This window comes from Protopterus annectens, chromosome 11.part0 (genome assembly GCF_019279795.1).
Source record: "Protopterus annectens isolate FY-2018-M chromosome 11.part0, PAN1.0, whole genome shotgun sequence".
Classification (NCBI taxonomy): Eukaryota; Metazoa; Chordata; order Ceratodontiformes; family Protopteridae; genus Protopterus; species Protopterus annectens.
In genome coordinates this window covers 1,207,602,513-1,207,621,058 of record NC_056745.1, presented here as the reverse complement: position 1 = coordinate 1,207,621,058, position 18,546 = coordinate 1,207,602,513, and the positions used below count along the sequence as shown (strand labels likewise).

Here is an 18,546-nt window from a genome sequence, read left to right as displayed (position 1 = left end):
TACATGATCACATGAGTAAATTTGGAGATGGTGATGCACAATAGGCTCATCCACGTGGCTATGTACACCACATGACATGTTCCTGCATGCTGTTGGAGAAAATTAGTAAGTAGAGTTCTCTGACAAGTCAGGTCAGAAGGAATACAACAAACAGAGATTGTAATAACAGATGTTAGAAAACAAATCTTTAATTCAAAGCTGTTACTCTGAAAATGTGTAGTGAGATGGTGTTTGCTGCACAGCTGTGATTTATGAAAGGCTTTTTTCTTGATTCAGAATTACAATGTTGTCTTGCTGCATTAGTTTGTCCAAGAATCAGGCTAGAATGATGTTGAGTTTCTCCAGCATTAGTTCGTAGTTTGTGTAAGTAGTTGGTGTACTTTGCATTATGAGTCTTTCGGAGGTCTAGATTGTTCTTCGCTGGTTTTGTTTAACACATTTTGGAAGAAAAAATACACAAATGAGTTGTGCCTGTCCAGTAGGAGTAACCATTGCCCCCCCCCCCCTCCCTGCAGTAGCCATTTACAGCTTTCTTCTTTTTGCATTCATTCCAGAAACTGAGAGCTAAACAAAGAAACTTAGTGTATTTCATAGGGAGTACATGAGGTGAGCGTGTGCAGCTTAATGTGACTTTGATTGTCATGCAGTACTGTATTGTTGTATTTCATTTTGTGTGCAGGTCCTGATTTGTGGTTGAAAAATATTTACCTGATAAGTCCACTTGCATAATTATTAAAGGATATATAAGTAAGAGTACATGAAACGCAGAGCTGCTATAGAGAAATTTTGAAGATCGTATTCATTTAGTCTGTCTGGTGTGACATCTGGGTTCTTGGGCAGCTTATCAGATTTGACTCGGTAACACCATTGCTCCAGCTTCATGCCCTTAAAGATTTTCATGTGGAGAATGCACTAGTAGTCAGAATTATTCCAGATCTCATTTGTCACTGTCAAGAACAGACCCTGATCTCTAAACATCTGCAACAGATAAGTGCTTCACTTCATTTTCTCTACAAGTAGTTTTTCTTTTTTTGCTGTGTCCTTGCTAGTAGTATACCTTTTCTTAGTAGGGCTAAGTCACTGCTTATACATTATATTTTTAGCCCCTTTTTTTCCTCTTTTTTTCCATTGGTGTTATTTTAGATAGATGTCTTGCTTTTATTTTGTAACTATTGATAGTTGACAGTATTGATACTACCTTTGTGTTCACTGTAGTCCCCTGTTACAGTGTGTTTTCGACATGGAAAAGGAGAAGAGTTTTAATAGGTGAAGAAAGTGCTGGTACAAAATATACCCCCAAGATACTCAAGAGTTGTGCACAGTGTACTTAGAGAGTTTTTACGAAACAAGTGCGACATGTGTTCTGTCTTCAGCCATAGGGCCTCACAAGATAGAAAGAATAAGTTGATCCATAAGGTGCTTTTGCCTTTAGATCCTGAGACTTCTGTGACTAAAATATCTGCTGATAAGTGTAAAGCCAGATACTTGGAGCCAAGGAAGAGGCACTCCAATGACCCTGGAACCCTCTTTGACACTGAAAATGCTGACTTTGGATATCAACTAAGCAACATTAAAACAAAAGAGAACCTACCCACATAGCCGGCCTTAGGCATAGGCCAACTAGGCGGCCACCGCTCTAGCAGGGGCACTTTTCCAAAATTTATTTGGTGTAGGTAGACCAGGATGGGGGCACCTGGTGGTGCCCATGGGGCACCATGGAGCCCTGTTGCCTAGGGCACCAGTTGACCTAAGGCCGCTCCTGCCTACCCAGATTCGTTCTCAACTTCCATCTGCTGCTTCATTAAGTTCTTGCCAGAGTACACTGGATGTGGATGTCAGTTGGCTGATGATGAGTTTTCTGAAGATGCAGATTGAGTTAGGAGTGATGCTTTCTCATTCAGCTCCGAAGGTGGTTGATAAAAGTCATCTGCCCCCACTATTAGCTCCTTCACTAGTGTGTATTTCATCTCCAGTGGTTTTGGAGCCACTCCTCTTCCTGGGGTCTGTTTTCTTGGTGTCAACCCTGACTTCAGCCGTGATGCTAAAGATGTTGGATCCTACACATTCACCTCTAATGCCCTCAAGGTCATATCAGTCTAGGGATAAAAGATTTAATAATAAAGCTTTGGCATTGTCTTCAAAATTGTCACATATTAACTCCATTGTTGGTGAATTCTTCAGTGTTTGAGTCCTCAGTTCTGTTCATTGACCACCCCCCCCCCCCCAATCAAAGTCTGGCACATTAGATACCAACTTGGATGACAGAGGGTTCCCCCATTCTCCTCCTGAAGATGTCTCCTGTGGCAACATTTTGGAGCTTATGTGGCAAAGTGTATGCTCGCCACTAACCAACCCCCCCCCCCACCACCACCACCACCCTGACGAGGAGGTTCATTTTGAAGCTTATGGCTTGACACCATCTGCTTCTTAGTTGGTTCCTCTGGCAGATACCTTAATTGATCTGTTAGGAAGACGGTCATGACAGCAACCAGACACACGTGAAGCAGTGCCATGAAATCTGGATTAGATCCTAAGGCAGCACTAAGTGATGTATGATGTATAATGTTTGCAACTACAGTTATGTCAACTTGGTTTGTGCTGTATAGTGTTTGCATCTAAAATGATGTCATTATGGTTTGTTTTCATTTATACAGTTGTAAGATTGCCTATGTCATATGTGATAATTTAATAAAGATGTTTCTTGTCTAAAAAAAAAATCTTCAAACAGCACTGGACGAAGTTCCCTTTGGTAGTTTTCATCATTAGTGGCTGCAGCAGCTAAGAAAGAGCTGACTGACAATTCATCTTCTTTCCATCCACCTAATAGAGTCCTTAGTGATGGATAGATTATGGAAGTGGACATATGTTTTGGGAACCCCTGCTTTAAAGGCTCTGAAACTGTGTCACTCACGTGAATCACTTCCATAGGGATGTGGCTTAGCAAGCCCTAACTACTGTGAAAGCTTCCCTTACATCAGATTCTAGGAAACATGTCTAATATGTCAAACCTCTTCATGCTTCTCATGCATAATGTTGCAGATGGAGCAGTAGGGGTATTTGAGGCCAGTGTGGCTATGAGGTATCAGGGCTGGCTGTGGCTCTACGATTTTGTGAAGTACTTTAAAGCATCCTTCACCACTGCCCCCCTTTTGATAAATCTTCATTGTTTGGCCCTTTGGTGAAATAAAGTGCAAAATTAACAAACAAGACAGCAAGATGCTGTCTGCCAACAGAGTGAATTTTCAGGTCCCCCCTCACAGATGGTACAGTAGGAACCAGAAGTAGCCCAGGTCATATTGGTTTAGAAAATTTAGACATCAGTGCTTTGAAGTACCTTCTGAAAAGGGTGTTGGTGGCAGAGGTATCTTGTTTAATAGATGCAGGCCCAAAGGCAGAGGAAGTCTGTAAAACAAAGGGGTATTGTGGGCCTTTTTTGACAGGCAACCCCAGTGTCCCTGAAGGGCTACTCGACTCATACCCTCTGGCAGCAGTCAGTAGGGTCTCTTGCCCCCCCGGAGCTGATTGTAGTTTGGTACATCAGCAAACAAGGAAGAACCACATCCTACCCCTTGTATTAGGAAACAGTGAAGGTTTCACAATGGGTGATGGCTTTGCTCTGCTTTCTCGTAGCAACACCCATTCCAGGAGCTCTCAGTTGCCTAATGGACAAGCTCACCAGATCCTTTCTGATATTTCATGAGCAGTCCCACAGTCCAGCAGTAGCAAAGCAGATCTTCAATCCCTGGGGCTTTTGCCTCCCTTTTCATCGCCAGATGCAGAAACTATTTTGTTATGATCCCTCCTCAGGGGCAATCACCAATGGGTGACTGTAGTCCAGCAATTATGCCTTCCATCCATATCCCGATCCCCAAATTTGTACAGAAGGCTCTGAAGTGGAAGCCTCTGTTATTCTTATATCCCTCTTCTGGCCCAGACAGATTTGGTTTCTCCTTCTCAAGCCTCATCTCAGGTAGCCTCCCTGGCTATTAGATCCTGTGTAAGGTCTTCCTTCACATCCCTCCAGGAAGCCTCATCTGGATCTCAACAACCTGAAACTAACCACTTCTTTTCTCCAGTTCCAGTAATGGCCAATGATGCAGCCTTTTCTTTTGAGGTGATCAGGATTTTAACAGCCTCTCAAAAAGTGTCCACTGAGAAACTTTACCAGGGAAAGTGGAAGCTTTTCATCTTATGGGCCTCTTCTCAGTGGAAGCTTTTCACCTTATTTATTTGATTATGGCTCTAGCTTTTCTACAGTGAAAGTTTAGTTGACCGTCATTTCTAATTTCTATGCAGGGCATCAGGAACCTTCATTCCCTTGCCTCTATTAAGCTTTGTAAAACCTTTCTAAAATAAGTATTTTTGCTCAAACCTATAGTCAGAGAATCTGTTCCCCATTGTGGTTTAAATTATGTGCTAGAAATTTGACAAACCTGTTCTTCAAAATAGCTTCTTCACTACCTCTGAAGTTCCTGTCTTGGAAAGCCATGTTTTTGGTAACCATTACTTCTCCCAAAAGAATTTCTGAACTCCAGGCACTTTATTTAACCCCTTATTTTATTTTATTTTATTTATTTATTTTCCAAAAGGACTGAGCATCACTCCATTACAGTCCATCCTTTCTTCCTAAAGTGGCATCAGAAATGAACATGATGCAGCCTGTTCACTTGCCAATATTTTTCCTACTTATTCTAATAAATAGGAATTTACTGTACTCAAATTAGATGTGCATAAACAGCTACATTTCAAACTTCATAGACCCTCAGCTTTCTATACTGACTCAAATCTTTTTGTCTCCTTTGCAGTAAACAAGTTAGCTAAAAAGTTTCTAAAGCAGTTCTTTCCAGATGACTTTCATATTGCATTGGTTATGTCTATGCTTTTCACAGCTTGTCTCTGCCTTGTAAACCTAAGGCTTATTTTGACAGAGTGGTTTCAACTTCTACCACCTTTTTTAAGGTGTTCATCAGTCGATGTCAGCACAGATGCCACTTGGCCCTCCATGCATATTTTCATCAAGCGTTATAAACTGGAATCCATCTGTAGGGTTAGAGCATCCTTTGGTGTATCTGTTCTTAAGTCTGTATTGTCGTTATGCTACCCTGGACTTCAGGTAACTTGGGATTTTGACCCACAGGTAGGCTAGGACAGACTGAATGAATAAGATACAAACATTATGTATTTATCATAATGCTAGAATCCTGTCTTTCATATTTGTCTAATACAGCCACTCTCCCTCTGTCCCCCTTCCTTTTTCCTTGTATGACCTGATGGATTTTAACTGTTACATTTATATATTAGTATATGTATATACAGTAGAGAGTCAATTATCCAAACTAATTGGAACCTAGGGTAGTTTAGATAATCAAATACATAAACTGAACCAGATTAAAAACTTCTAAAAATGTTTTTGATGAACATTAAACAAGAAAAATAAACAAATTTACTGTAAGTACAGAATGGTACAGTATATTATTGTAGTACATGCTCAAAAAACAAGCACAAGCGAATGTGTATAACGTTTACATATTCAGACTTTATGATTTTTCCTTCCCGAAAACTTTGGAAAGCTGCATTCGGATAATTTTCGTTTCAGATAATCAACACTTGGATAATTGACTCTCTGCTGTATGTCCTTTTTTGTGTTTGCAGATATTGATAGTGTGCCAAACTCAAGCTGTGGGAATTCTGACCACTAGTACATTGTGGGAATAAAAATCTTTAAGGAGCATGAGTCTGAAGCACTGGTGCTGCCAAGTCAGATCTGACAAATAGCCCGAGAACCACAGGTTGTATCAGACTGACATAAATGAAAGGATCTATTTTTTTGGTAAGTACATGACTTAATTTTGTTACTGCTGCTAAAATAATTTGGATTGTCCTTCTTTTTCAGATTTTTCAAAAATGCTGCCTGGTTCAGAGAATACTCGATGCATGGGAAGTAAATGATAAGATACAGTAAGTGTTATTTCTGTTTGTGGCAGTACCACTAACACAATAGAACTTGTTTTAGCTGTGTTTATCCTCCTTTACTCTTAAGAAAAGCTTGCATATTTATACATTTCCTTTGTGTTGTTTTCCAGCTCCTTTCCTTTTTGGTTGCCTTATTTATCTTGTAACTGGTGAGAAAAAGTTAACTGTTACATTTTCTATTTTTGATATATATATATATATATATATATATATGTGTGTGTGTGTGTATATATATATATATATATATATATATATATATATATATGTGTGTGTGTATATATATATATATATATATATATATATATATATGTGTATATATATATATATATATATATATATATACATACATTTGATGTGAATTGTTTTCTTTTTCACTCTGCGTAGTCTTGGCTAAGAATAAAGACAACAAGAACTGTAATAAGCATGTAGCCTAGTTGTGCACTTGCTTAAAGCTGTACATGCATTCTTTGAATCGTCATTGCCACCATAGTGTGTGTAACTTAGCTGTGTATATTCATTTTCTTAGTTTGAAATAATTTGACAAGCTGACCATTTTTTTATTGCGGTTGATGTTTTAATTGGAAATTGTTTTCCAGTAGATGAAAGAAAAACAAGACATCTGACGAACTGTTTAGAATGGTGATTGTTAGTGTTTATTGTGAAGTGTGCATACATAGACATGTGTTGGCACATCAACATATTAGAGAAACACAGGAGGCTTCTGTTTTTTGTTGTGAGAGGGCAACATTTTTAGTATAACTTGTGACTGTTTGGAATTTCCTCAGTGCTCAGTACATTTACCTTGGTTAGCCTTTAAAGTAGAAGCCCTTCAGCTGCATAGTTTGGTTATTTTCCCCTTTTTGGTTAGATGAGTTGGTAGACGTCAGGTTTGTAGGTAAGTACTAGGCTAGCTGCCCTTGTGGCCCTTGTGGACCATTTTAAGCCTAGCCAATTTCCCTCACAGATGAGACTCAGACTATGTACTTCATGAGAATAATATCTTGTACTTCGTGTCTGTGGTGATGGTACTGGCCTGGATTTTGCTTTAGCTGTAGTGGCTGGAGGTAATCAGTAGCTTGAGCAGCATATCCATGCTTGGGGTGCAGCCTATTCTTTTTAGAGTTGATGCTGTATATGATCTAGAATCATGCCTTTTCTTATTTAGGGAGAGCTTAAGATTCTTAGCTCAAGGATCTTGCTTCCTGAGATGAACTGCAAAGACTGATCTCAGTCTACCATTCTTTGTAACTTCTGTGGTTCACAGTTCTTCTGTACCTCGTACCTCCATGTGCAGGTTTGCAGTGTAGAGTTGACTGCCATTTGCTGGAGAGTCGTCTGTCTTTGTCATATCTGTTTATTTCAGGTAATTGCTGCTTGGTGTGTGGTTGTGAACTTCTTCTTAAAACCTTGTGATAGGCTTTATGCCCCCTTCTCTAATCTGTTCTGTCAGATAGGTTTATGAAGGAGAGGGGAGCCCATTTTGGATTTGCTGTCATATGAAATCAGTGGAGTCAACTGGAAAATAAATTCTGCATTAGTCTATTGAGCTGAGGGCAGTATTTCTGGACCAGCAGGTTGTGGTGGCATTGCAAAAGCCCCCAGGGCTGTCCTTGTGAGACTGGACATTCAGACAGTCATTTAGTAAATGAAAAAAGCAGAGAGGGACTTGCTTCCACCTCCTTTGGGAGGAAGTCACCATTGTTTGGGAATGGGTTGGTCATTGAGACATTTTATGTGGTAGAGATTCACATCTCACTGTTGTGGCAGATATCTTGAGTTGCATCTTGAGTCACCTCTTTGAGCTTTGGCTTCATCAGAGCTTTGTTTAGGCAGTCTTCTGGTTAATGGGCATTGCAGAGGCGGACATGTATGTTCAGTTTTTTTTTTGTGAGAATGCACTCCTGCACAGGTAACTACTGCCTTTAGCATGGTAGAGGGAGGAGATGGAAGTTGAATGTGTTCTCCTTGGAATGGAAGGAATGGTCTTATCTGCATTCCTCTCTCCCCCTTGATCTGTCATCTACAGATAAACTTCTTTGCCAGAAGAACGTTATTATCATGGGCCAGAAAAGCCTGGTTACAGTCTCTTTGAATATTGGACCTTCCAGAGAGTTTTCTTATGAAGGTGCTGAGGATATTGATACCATGTCAGAATGACTCCTAACATCTGAAATATCTGTTGCTGCAATGCATCCTTTGAAATAACTCAGTTTGTCCAGTGAGCTCTCAGACACCACAAGGAAGCTTTCCATTTAGTTGACTTATGAGGATAAAGCCCTAACTACAACCCAGTCAACCTGGGTTCAGTTAGTGGCTCAGGCAACTGAAAGAGTGGCAAGGAAAAATGGGCATACCCATCCAGGTTTGGAGGGAATTTGTTGAGAAGGGCATTCATTGATGATGTTCCTTTAAGGGGCAAGAGTGGCACAAACTGGGAAATTGCCCTTGGATGAGTGAGTGAGTGTGGGAGACAGGCAAGTGAGTGGGTGAGACATCTGAAAGGGGGAAAAAACAGGATGGAGCAGAGATGCCAACCCTTCAGCATGCCTTTAAGATCCATGCTGCTGTAAGTCCGGTGGATAGGATATAAGCTGGTAGACAGGGCATGTGGACATTTGGCACTGGGGGCCGGACCAGTGAAAACGATGTCCCAAGGGGACAAAAAAAAAATAGAGGAAAAAAGTTTTACATCATGACTAAGAAATGTCCTTTTACCTTCTCTGTCTGAAAAAGTCTTTGAGTTTTTTGTGAATAATTCAAGCATCTTCTTGATCAAGAGAACCATTACTTCATTGTCATGTCTTGGTATATTGTGATGTGACATAATGCAGAAGTCATGTTCATGTGATAGGTAAAACATTTTTCATGAAAATTCTTTGTAGACTCTGATCAAGAATCTTGTCTGTAACTTAGGACCTGAACTTCATGGTTCCAATACTGTTAAGTCTGCCTTTCAGAAGTAAGTTAGCCTGAAGTTTGCACCCTTGAAGAATATCTTCCTAGTGGTATCATCTTAGCCTTTCAGATTTCCAAACTTCAGGGCACTCCATAAGAAGGTTGATAAGTTCCTTTGCATGTTTCAGGAGTGTGATAATGGTAGGCATTTGCACTGACTACCTGCTTGTTTATTTATGCCAACAACAGGCACTGTGTTTTGACTTCATTCCAGAAGGGGAGCTTCCTTTGGGAATAATGTCCTTCAGACATATTTTGCGTAATGTCCCTCTTTTGCTTCCCTCCATACCCCCCTTCCCTGTTTGGGTTGCTTTCAAGGTTACTGTTTGGGATTCTATTCATGTAGACTACGCACTACAGAAAGCCTCTTTGGATTAAGACATAGTAGATATGAGTACTCTCTACTTGTTAGTTTTTAGAGGACCCCCTAAAAGAAGGTGTCATCTTCTCCCTCCCTCCTTACCTTTTGCTTAGAATGCTTCAGCCAGTACCACTGTAGTAGTAGGACCTCCTGTAAATAAACTTTGTTTATAAATTTTATTAACTTTATAAGTTGGGATATTTTGTTTTTAGATGCAAACCTATGTGTGATCATAGTGACAACTGAGAATCCTAGAGTTGTGCTTTCTTGTCCTCAGCATTAAAAATCCATGCTCATGCTCAAAGAGGGAGACAAACTACGAATGCCAGAACTGAACATTTTGCAGACCATCTTAAAGGCAATTTGATGTAATTTGTATTATTTTGCCTTATTTTTGTGGTTTACTTATAGATTTCTGGGCAAAAAGACCTTTCTGTTGGACTTTGTGAGCAGGTCCAGAAGTTGAAGAACGTAAATTTACTTATCCAGGTCTAGACCTGTTTGCTGAAGTCACCAATACAACACTGCTCAGCATTTGTTTAGGTCAAGCCAAAATGCCTTATCCCTTGTTCATCTCTACATGGTGTCCCTTTATCATTCAGAGGATTTTTGATAAAGCACAGGAGGAAACACCAATGATTATTTATTTACAAATCCTTTTTCTGATACACACAACTTTTATTGTTACCTAAACAGATTCTTTCTGATAGAACCCTTAATGTTTCTGACTGTATGGAAACATTGAATGACACAGAACCAGTGCAGCCATATTTGTCCTGACTTCATGTCCCTGAATTTACATAGATGGCAGTTGCGTAAATGGCTGTAGTGTGATTTTGATGTCCTGAGCTGTTAGTTTTTCTTGCTGAGACACAAGCCACCTTAGCCACTTTATTTTTTTTTAATTTAAATGGTTTACTAAATTGCCACTTTCCAGATTTTTTTTAATAATGGTAGGAATCTGAGTAACATTTCTGTTAATGAAGTATAAAGGGAACTTTGTTCTTTTGACTAATCATAGCTGTATCATACTCGTATATCCTACATTAGTGGTGATATCTATGCACATGTTCATGCCACCATCAAGACCAGTTTGATAGAAAGAAGATGGGAGACACCGGTTTAATAATTTTACATCTATGATAGCAGAGACTTTGTATTGGACAACATACAAGAAATCTGGAGAAATAAAATATAATAAAAATTAGAGTTTTGTTGAAAACAAATGTAGGGTGCAAATAAGGTTGAGACAACCTGCCTGCCATGCAATACTTCAGATTAACAAAATAATTTTGCTAGATTGTAGAAGACAGTAGCTGGTAAAGTAGTTTATGTTAATGATAACCTATTTTGGAGTCTGACCTTATCTTTGGATGCAGCTTAAAATTTCCTTACCTGTGCTTGTCCTTGACTATTGCAAGAATTAATAAATTAAATATGCCTTCTTAAACTGATACGGTTAAATACATGGCTACTTGCAGACCGGTAAATTTACTTTTTCAACTCTAAGATGCACTCTCTCAAACCCATTGTGACAGCATCAGCCTACAATTTACTGCATGCTTTTTTCGGGAAAATCTCCTATGTTATTGCCCTACCATTCAGTTCTTTGCAGAAATTAGCAAGAATGTATTTTAGTAGAAAAATAATGACAGAGCGATGTTTATTTAACAAATGTAAACTGTTTCCAAAAAGTTGATAATTGCAGGCCTTTTGTAAAGTATTATAAGGAAAAAGTACAACTAGCTCAGTGTTTTATATTGCACTCAATATATATGCGTGTGTGTGTGTGTGTGTGTGTGTGTGTGTGTGTGTGTATATATATATATATATATATATATATATATATATATATATATTATAATTATTATTATGTTAGAATGATAGTAGCACTGCTACTGTTGAACATCTCGACTATGTATTTGCCCGCAAAGACCAAAAGCAGCATGTTGCTGCAGGTTTTCATGATTTTTTCAACAACAGCTTTTGACATATTCATAGGTTCATATGTTAGTACTAGGCTAACTGCCCTTGCGAGCCATTTTAAGCCTAGCCAATTATCCCTTGTGAGATTCAAACCCTGCACCTTGTGTTTGTAAGGCAAACACCTTGACCATTAGGCCACCCTCCCAACCCTGCATGACCTGCTATTACAAAGACTTAGAATTAACTGCTTTTAGCACTGTGACTGCACAAAGGTTTAGGAGTTAACTGTCCAGCTGTAGTCTGATAAAATACTGCTTCAGCATCTTTGAAAAAATAGGAATTCCATAAGAGTCAATTCTTTGCTCCTTATTTTATTAAATAACGATGCTAAACAACACACAAGCAAATATTTCACAGAAGTAGATAAGTATACAGATTATTGAATGTTTTGGGTAGTAAACGGGTTTAGACTGACACCTTTCAGTATGGTTTTTGACAATTTATCTAAATGGCTTAACCAGAGTAGACTGCATTTTAAAGGTCAAGTGCATTTTATTGTACCATTTCTTTAAAAGTGGTCTTTCTTAATCTAAAATGTATAGTTTTTACTTTAGTTACTTCAGTGGCCCTATATTAGGTTTAATAAACTGGTATTTCTGTTTCTTGTATGCTACGTAACTGTCCAGTTACTTCCTCACTCCATGACATTCAGTCCTGCCTTCTTATGATGTATTTGAGGAGAGAAACAGTTTGTAGTGGGTTGACATGTGTACTGTAGTCTGTATAAGAATTTATTACAAAGTAACCAAAATGCAACACAATCAGTAATTCAATAAGTCAGCGTTGCTATGTTCAACTGAAAGGTAACAAAAGTATTATGGAACAAGGTAAAATTCTTAGATTGGTAACTCTTGGCGCTACTGTAATAAAGCAGATGTACAACTAAAAATCATTGTCTACCAAATGGTAAAAAACTGCACTTGATCTTTAATGAGAAAAGGGCTAAGCAAGTGTATTTTGGTAAACAAAGTGGAGATGACTTCTCTTTTGTCTCCGAGCAATATACTAGTTTCAGCAGGCCCTTTTGAGAATGCATCCATTGGGCAATATCATGGTAATAGATTGCAAGAAACCTAGAACAGTTACTGCACCTAATCAAATGTTAGGATCTTTGTATGGATTGAAATGACAGCTGGCACCTGAAACAGGTGACACATGACAGCAGCATTATATTACACACTAAACTGTTGCACTTTTCAGTTCTTGAGGGATACTGAAATTGTGTTGTCTCAAATGAGTTATTCTGTGAAAGAATCCTTATATTTGATACTAACTTCTGGCTTGCTCACAACACTGTGATTGAAAAATGGATGGATGTTTTAATAAAGGATTATGTAGCATCAGTTTGTGTTTTGTTATATTATTCTGCAAAGGAACCCCTGTGTCCAGACTTAGCTAGCCTACTAGAGTGGTATATACTTTGAGGAACTTGCTTTAATCTCCATTGTGTTTACTAAGAATGCTAATAGCTACCTTTAAATCAAGTCCCATGTCAGCTAGTCATGCACTTTCTTTTTATTGGGATGACCTGTCTCTGATCATAAAACTTACAGATCACAGTGATTTCAAGAAATTAACTTTCTACTAAATTGTATCTCTTTGTCAGGAATGTGTAGTTAGGTAACATTTGTCTCTGCTTTTTATTCCCTCAAGTAAGATCCTTATATTTATTATTGTGTGTTACCCTTTATTTTGTCCTTTCACTGTATATCACCCTTTATTTTGACAGCTGCTTTCTGTGTGACTCTTCACTCTTCCTTTTGTCCCCTAGATGTAGGACCACTAATAGTGCTGTTGCAAATGAGATGATGCCTGGTCGTGTATGTCTGAAATAATCACATACTTATATAAATTGGAGTATTTTTTGATTGTTTTAAGTAGGATTTTACTTCATGTTGTATACCTACAAAATATCTGAAATGAATGTCATCAAATGTCCTGTATTAAAATTTTGTGTGCCTCTTGGCTGATTTCACTTCTTTGATTTTAACAGTGGCTTAGCAGAGAACTTTCTCTGTATTTGTGTGATTCTTCATGATTTGATCTTGGTTGATAGTTAAAGTGTTAATTCAGCTGTTCCTTTCTTGTCTATGCTGTACAACCTAGAAGTTGCGATGTTACTTATGTATTTTCTGTCAAGTAATGCTAATGTAATGTACATGCATGACTATCTGTAGTTTTTGGTTCATAATGTTTCCTTTAAAGTTGTCTCTTCCATGGTGAACAGAATAAATAAGCGTCTTGTATCTTCTTTTGTCCTTTTACATATGTACTTTTTTCTGCCATTAAGGTTAATTTTCTACACTTCCTGTGCTCCGGTAATTACTGAGCCACTGCCTCAGGCAGATGTTCTTGCATTCCTTTGTCCACTTTAGAAGCCATTTTCCTGTCTGAAACTTGAACTTTGTTCTGGAGCTGTTTGCATAGAGTTTGGTATTTGGCATAAAATGTTAATGCTATAAGTTAACAGACCTGTTACTGTAATATTTTGTTTTGCTCCTTTTCCACATGCACTATGTGAATGAACAAGTCATTTGCTTAGACAAGTATGTCTGATCACCCTTGAAACTAGATGCTTATGTCTGTTAGGCTTACTGAGTTAAAGAATTAGTAAAGTAAAACAAAAATTCCTGTCATGGAAAATAATTTTTTCTCATTTGAAAATATGTTTATTCTTTTTCAAAAAGAAAAACATGTATACAGGTTATTTATGACCGTGAAGTATTTACAAATTATTTAAACAGGTTAGCTAAAAGCAGTAAACAGATATCAACATTAAAACCAAAATAAAGTATTTACAAGGGTGTCTGTTATTGACATATGATCGACATTCTGTACAATTGTTTCCCAATTATAATTTGCTACAGTCATTACTCTCCAACATTTCAGTTACTTTTTGCCATGCTATATATAATGATGTAGTTCTTTCAGTTCTTCCTTTAAGTGTTCATTTCCAATTGCGATACTGCTGACACCATATTCCTGTATTGCTTAAAAGTCGAAGAAGCTTTGGATTTCCAGTTTGTTGTAATGTTCTTTCTTGCAATGGCTGGGAGAGTCCACAAGATTACATATTTTGTTCTTGGTACGCAATCAGGTACAGGTACATTAAACAAAATAAGAGATTTAGAAATCTGGAATTTGTCATTGAATGCCATTTGCAGAAAATAATTTATTTTATCCCTGTATGGTTTAATCAAATGGCATTCATAGCACATATGTTGCCAGTCTGCTTTTATTGTTAAATCACGTCTCCAACAGCCAATATTTTTTTTAAACATAAGTTCCATTTTATGAGGGGTTACATAAGATCTGTGTATGAATTGCCATGCAAAGAGTTTCCAGTGTAATGAAAGTGATGTCTGCTTTGGAGAGAGAAGAATTAATTTTTTATCTCTATCATTTGGTTACTTGCCCATTAACTAATCTGTAATAGTTCCATATTTTGTCATTATTATAGGTTTTTATTTTTTTATTTGTTTTATAGAGGAGAAGTATCCCTTTCCATGAATGGGTTGACTTATTAATAATATTATATGTTCTATGAAATTAGGAACATTCTGTCTTATTGATGGTTTCATTGTTTCTTGTTTGTTTAATATATATACTGTCTTTCGGCTTTTCCCGGTTAGGGGTCGCCACAGCGGAACTCCGGTCCGCTAATGATTGGCAGTTGAATTTTTACGTGCTGGCTTGCCGGGCCTAACGCACAACCTTCAACGAAGGAACGCCTATTCACGCGTGTCAACACACAGAAGACGCTCTAACTGGGAATCGAACGGGCAAAATCTAACTGTGAGGCGACAAATATATATTGTCTTAATTCTTGTATCTGTAGCCATGAACTATTTTCCATATTTAATTTCCTTTGAATGTGGTCTATTGACAGAAGTTTTCCAGAGTTTACCAGTTGATACCAATATAGTAATCCTTTTTCTTTAAGCATTTTGAATACTTCTATATCAAATGTTATTATATTTGTGTACGCTACTGGATATAGTAGAAATGACCATCCTTTAATATCAGGATTGCTATTAATAAGATTTTTGAAAATTTTTAATGTATAAGTAATATATTTGGAACTTATATTTTTATGTTTATGTATCATCATATATTCCTTCATCAGCCATAGAAATTTGTTTGGTATGAAATCAGTATATTTATTTAATACAAATCCTGATTTTTGTCAGATTTTCTCATGAACTAGCTTCCATTTTGATGTATATCTTGTATTTAGCCACAAGGACATTGTTTTAATAACAGATGAATGTAAATATAATTCTTTGTGTGGTAAACCTATGTCACCCATATCACATTCATCTAGATGATATTTCTAGATGATATTTCATAGCTATCCTTGGCTGTTTTGGATACCACAGGAATCTTATTATTAAATCATGTAATTGTTTAAGGTATGATTTTGCTGGTGGCAAAGAACAAGCGTGTATGACATAAAGAAGTTTTGGAAATATGATCATTTTAATTATATAGAGCCTTTCTTCCATTGAAAAGAAGAATTTATTCCATCATTGTGTTACATTTTTAATATTATTTAAGATCTCTTTATAATTTGTTTCGATTGTAGTATCCAGATTGTTAGTTATTATAATTTCCACGTATTTGATTGTATTATTGATGGGGATATATTTATGGTATTTTTATTTAGATCTTTTTTAGTAGTATTTATTGGCAATACATTTGTTTTATTTTTGTTAAATTTAAGACCTGAAATTTTTTGAAAGTTTTGAATTGAGTCCCATAATACTTTTAAAGAGCTATTATTATTCTTTAAAGTAATTAATATATCATCAGCAAAAAGTTGAGTTTTAAGCTCTAGTCTGTTGTCTAATTGTATTCCTTCAATCTTTTTATTCATACATATATTATTTGCTAAGGGTTCAATGACTAGTGCAAATAATAACTTGGAAAGAGGACAGTCTTGCTTTGTGCCCTTTGTTATATTAACAGATTTAGGTAGACAAGATCCCAGTTTTATATAAGCCACTGTTTTACATGTAATGATTTTATTAACAAGGTAAAGTTGTTTGAGAAGCCGTATTCTTCTAAAACTAGCCATAGATAATCCCAGTTCACTGAATCAAATGCACTATTTTTGTCTAAATTAATAACATTCATTTTGTTTTTTGTAACATTTATATAATCAATTAAGGAAGTAATTATATTGATGTCATAAGTATTCCTATCTTTTATAAAACCTGTTTGATCCTCCTCTGTCAGAAATGGTAGTAATTGTTTTTTTCGAGCAACATGTATTGCCATAAACATTTTATAATCTATATTAAGAAGTGAAATGGGTCTGTATGACGAACATTCACTGGGATCTTTACATTGTTTCAGAATTGGTGATATTAGTGTGTATTTCCATGGAGGAGGGATGTCTTTACCATGTTAACTGATGTAAAGACATTCAATAACAACAGCAAAGCCTCATTAGATAAACATTTCTGGGGTGATATTATCTATACCTGGAGCTTTGTTTAATTTTAGCTTATTTACTTGAGCTTTAAGTTCTGTCATTGTTATTTGCTTATTTATTATTTGTACCTGCTCCTCTAATAACCTAATTTTAACATTGTTTTTAAGAAAAGCTTTCAATACTGAATGTGTTTCTATTTTCTCATTTTGATTATTAAGTTTATGAAAGAATAGCCTAAATGCTTCTAGTATTCCTTCTAAATCAGACACTTTCTTTTTGGTTTCTATATTATGTATTTCCTTGATTTTATTTGTTTTAATCATCTTTTTTGTCTTATTTGCTATTCTTCGTTGGTTTTTAGGGTTCATTGAATAGGAAAGTAGTTTATTTTTTTTTAAGTTGATCACTGTTTTGTGGTGTAGCGTCTCTGAGTATTTTTTATTAATATCTTCCAGTTCTTTTATTAAGTTGGTGTTTCCATTTTGAATATCAGGCTTTAAATTATCCACTTTTGACTGTAATTCCGTTAATTCCTTATTCCACTGCTTTTGTTTATTTTTATACCATCCCACCACTCTTCCATATAGGTATGCCTTCAGTGCATCCCATATATATATTTCAGATACATCTTTAGTAAGATTCATATCTAAGAATGCTTGTATCTCTGTAATATAAAATTCCTTAAAATCTTTGAGATTTGTTATGTAGGATGGTATTCTTGTTACTGATATCCTTCTCTTGAAACACAAGTTTATCTCAATGTTATGGTGTTATGGTCCAAAAATGGACATGAAGTTGTTTTTACTTTATTTAATTTAGTGGTTAAATCTTTTGTTATGTACACTGTATTTATTCTAGAGTATGCATTATGTCTATGGGAAAAATGTATAAAGAATAGTGTATCTGGGACAGCATACTTATTTATGTCAACTATATTAAAAGTTTCAACAAACTCAGATAACTTTGTTAAAGGTGATCTCTTACGTGTAGTTTTAGTATTTGTGTCAGTATCTTTTATAATGCAATTGGAATCTCCAGCTATGATTAAATTGCCCTTGGCATATTGTACAATGTCATCTAAGTGTTGTTTGGCCACTCTAACTCCTAGTCCTGGTATCCAATAAACATTCACTAATGTATATATCATTTCTTTGATAGATATTGTCACTAGACAAAACGTTCCTGAGTTGTCATGAAATGTGTTTATGATTTTAGGCATTAAAGTAGTGTTTTTCCACAAAATTGCTACTCCCCTTTGCTTTTGACTATAGGTGGAACTTACTAGTATTGTATAATTTTTATTATTTATTTTATTTATGTCTTCCTGTGTAAGGTGTGTTTCCTGTAAAAATACTAGTTGTGCTTCACATAGCTTTAAATATCTGTAAAGACTTCCCCTTTTGCAGCTATTATTTAAACCATTTACATTAACAGATATACATTTTGCAATTGGATTAATATTAACTTTTTAACTGTTTTTAACCATATTCATATACTTGTAACACTGTGCAAATGTGTGTATATGAAGAGAATGACTTGTTATTTCTTCCAATAGGATTACAACAGATTATAGACACCCAATAAAAGTATATTAGAAGAGCATAACTAAAAACATTGTAAGATAAACAACCACCAAACCCCTCCATGAGAAAAAAACATCTCATCCTTGAATGGTCTAACCATTCAAGCGATCCATCTATGTACGCTTTTCAGCATCTCCCTCCAGCCCGGCCATCTAGTAGTTTTATAATGAAAAGTATCTTATAAGTATACATGAACTTGTATTTACATATTGCTTAAATGCAGTCTTTATCCAGTTTCAGTGTTTTATAAA

The 18,546-nt window shown here is 36.3% G+C and overlaps 1 protein-coding gene across 3 annotated transcripts in view; it reads left to right on the top strand.

The window, feature by feature from the left end:
* The window catches only part of PPP6R2 (protein phosphatase 6 regulatory subunit 2), a 4,227,669-nt gene that overhangs the window by 2,441,672 nt on the left and 1,767,451 nt on the right, over window positions 1–18,546 (top strand). For all 3 annotated transcript variants that reach the window (XM_044088566.1, XM_044088567.1, XM_044088565.1), the window contains exon 12: window positions 5,894–5,958. In XM_044088566.1, coding sequence (XP_043944501.1) covers window positions 5,894–5,958 — 65 coding nt within the window. The remainder of the gene's footprint in view (window positions 1–5,893; window positions 5,959–18,546) is intronic.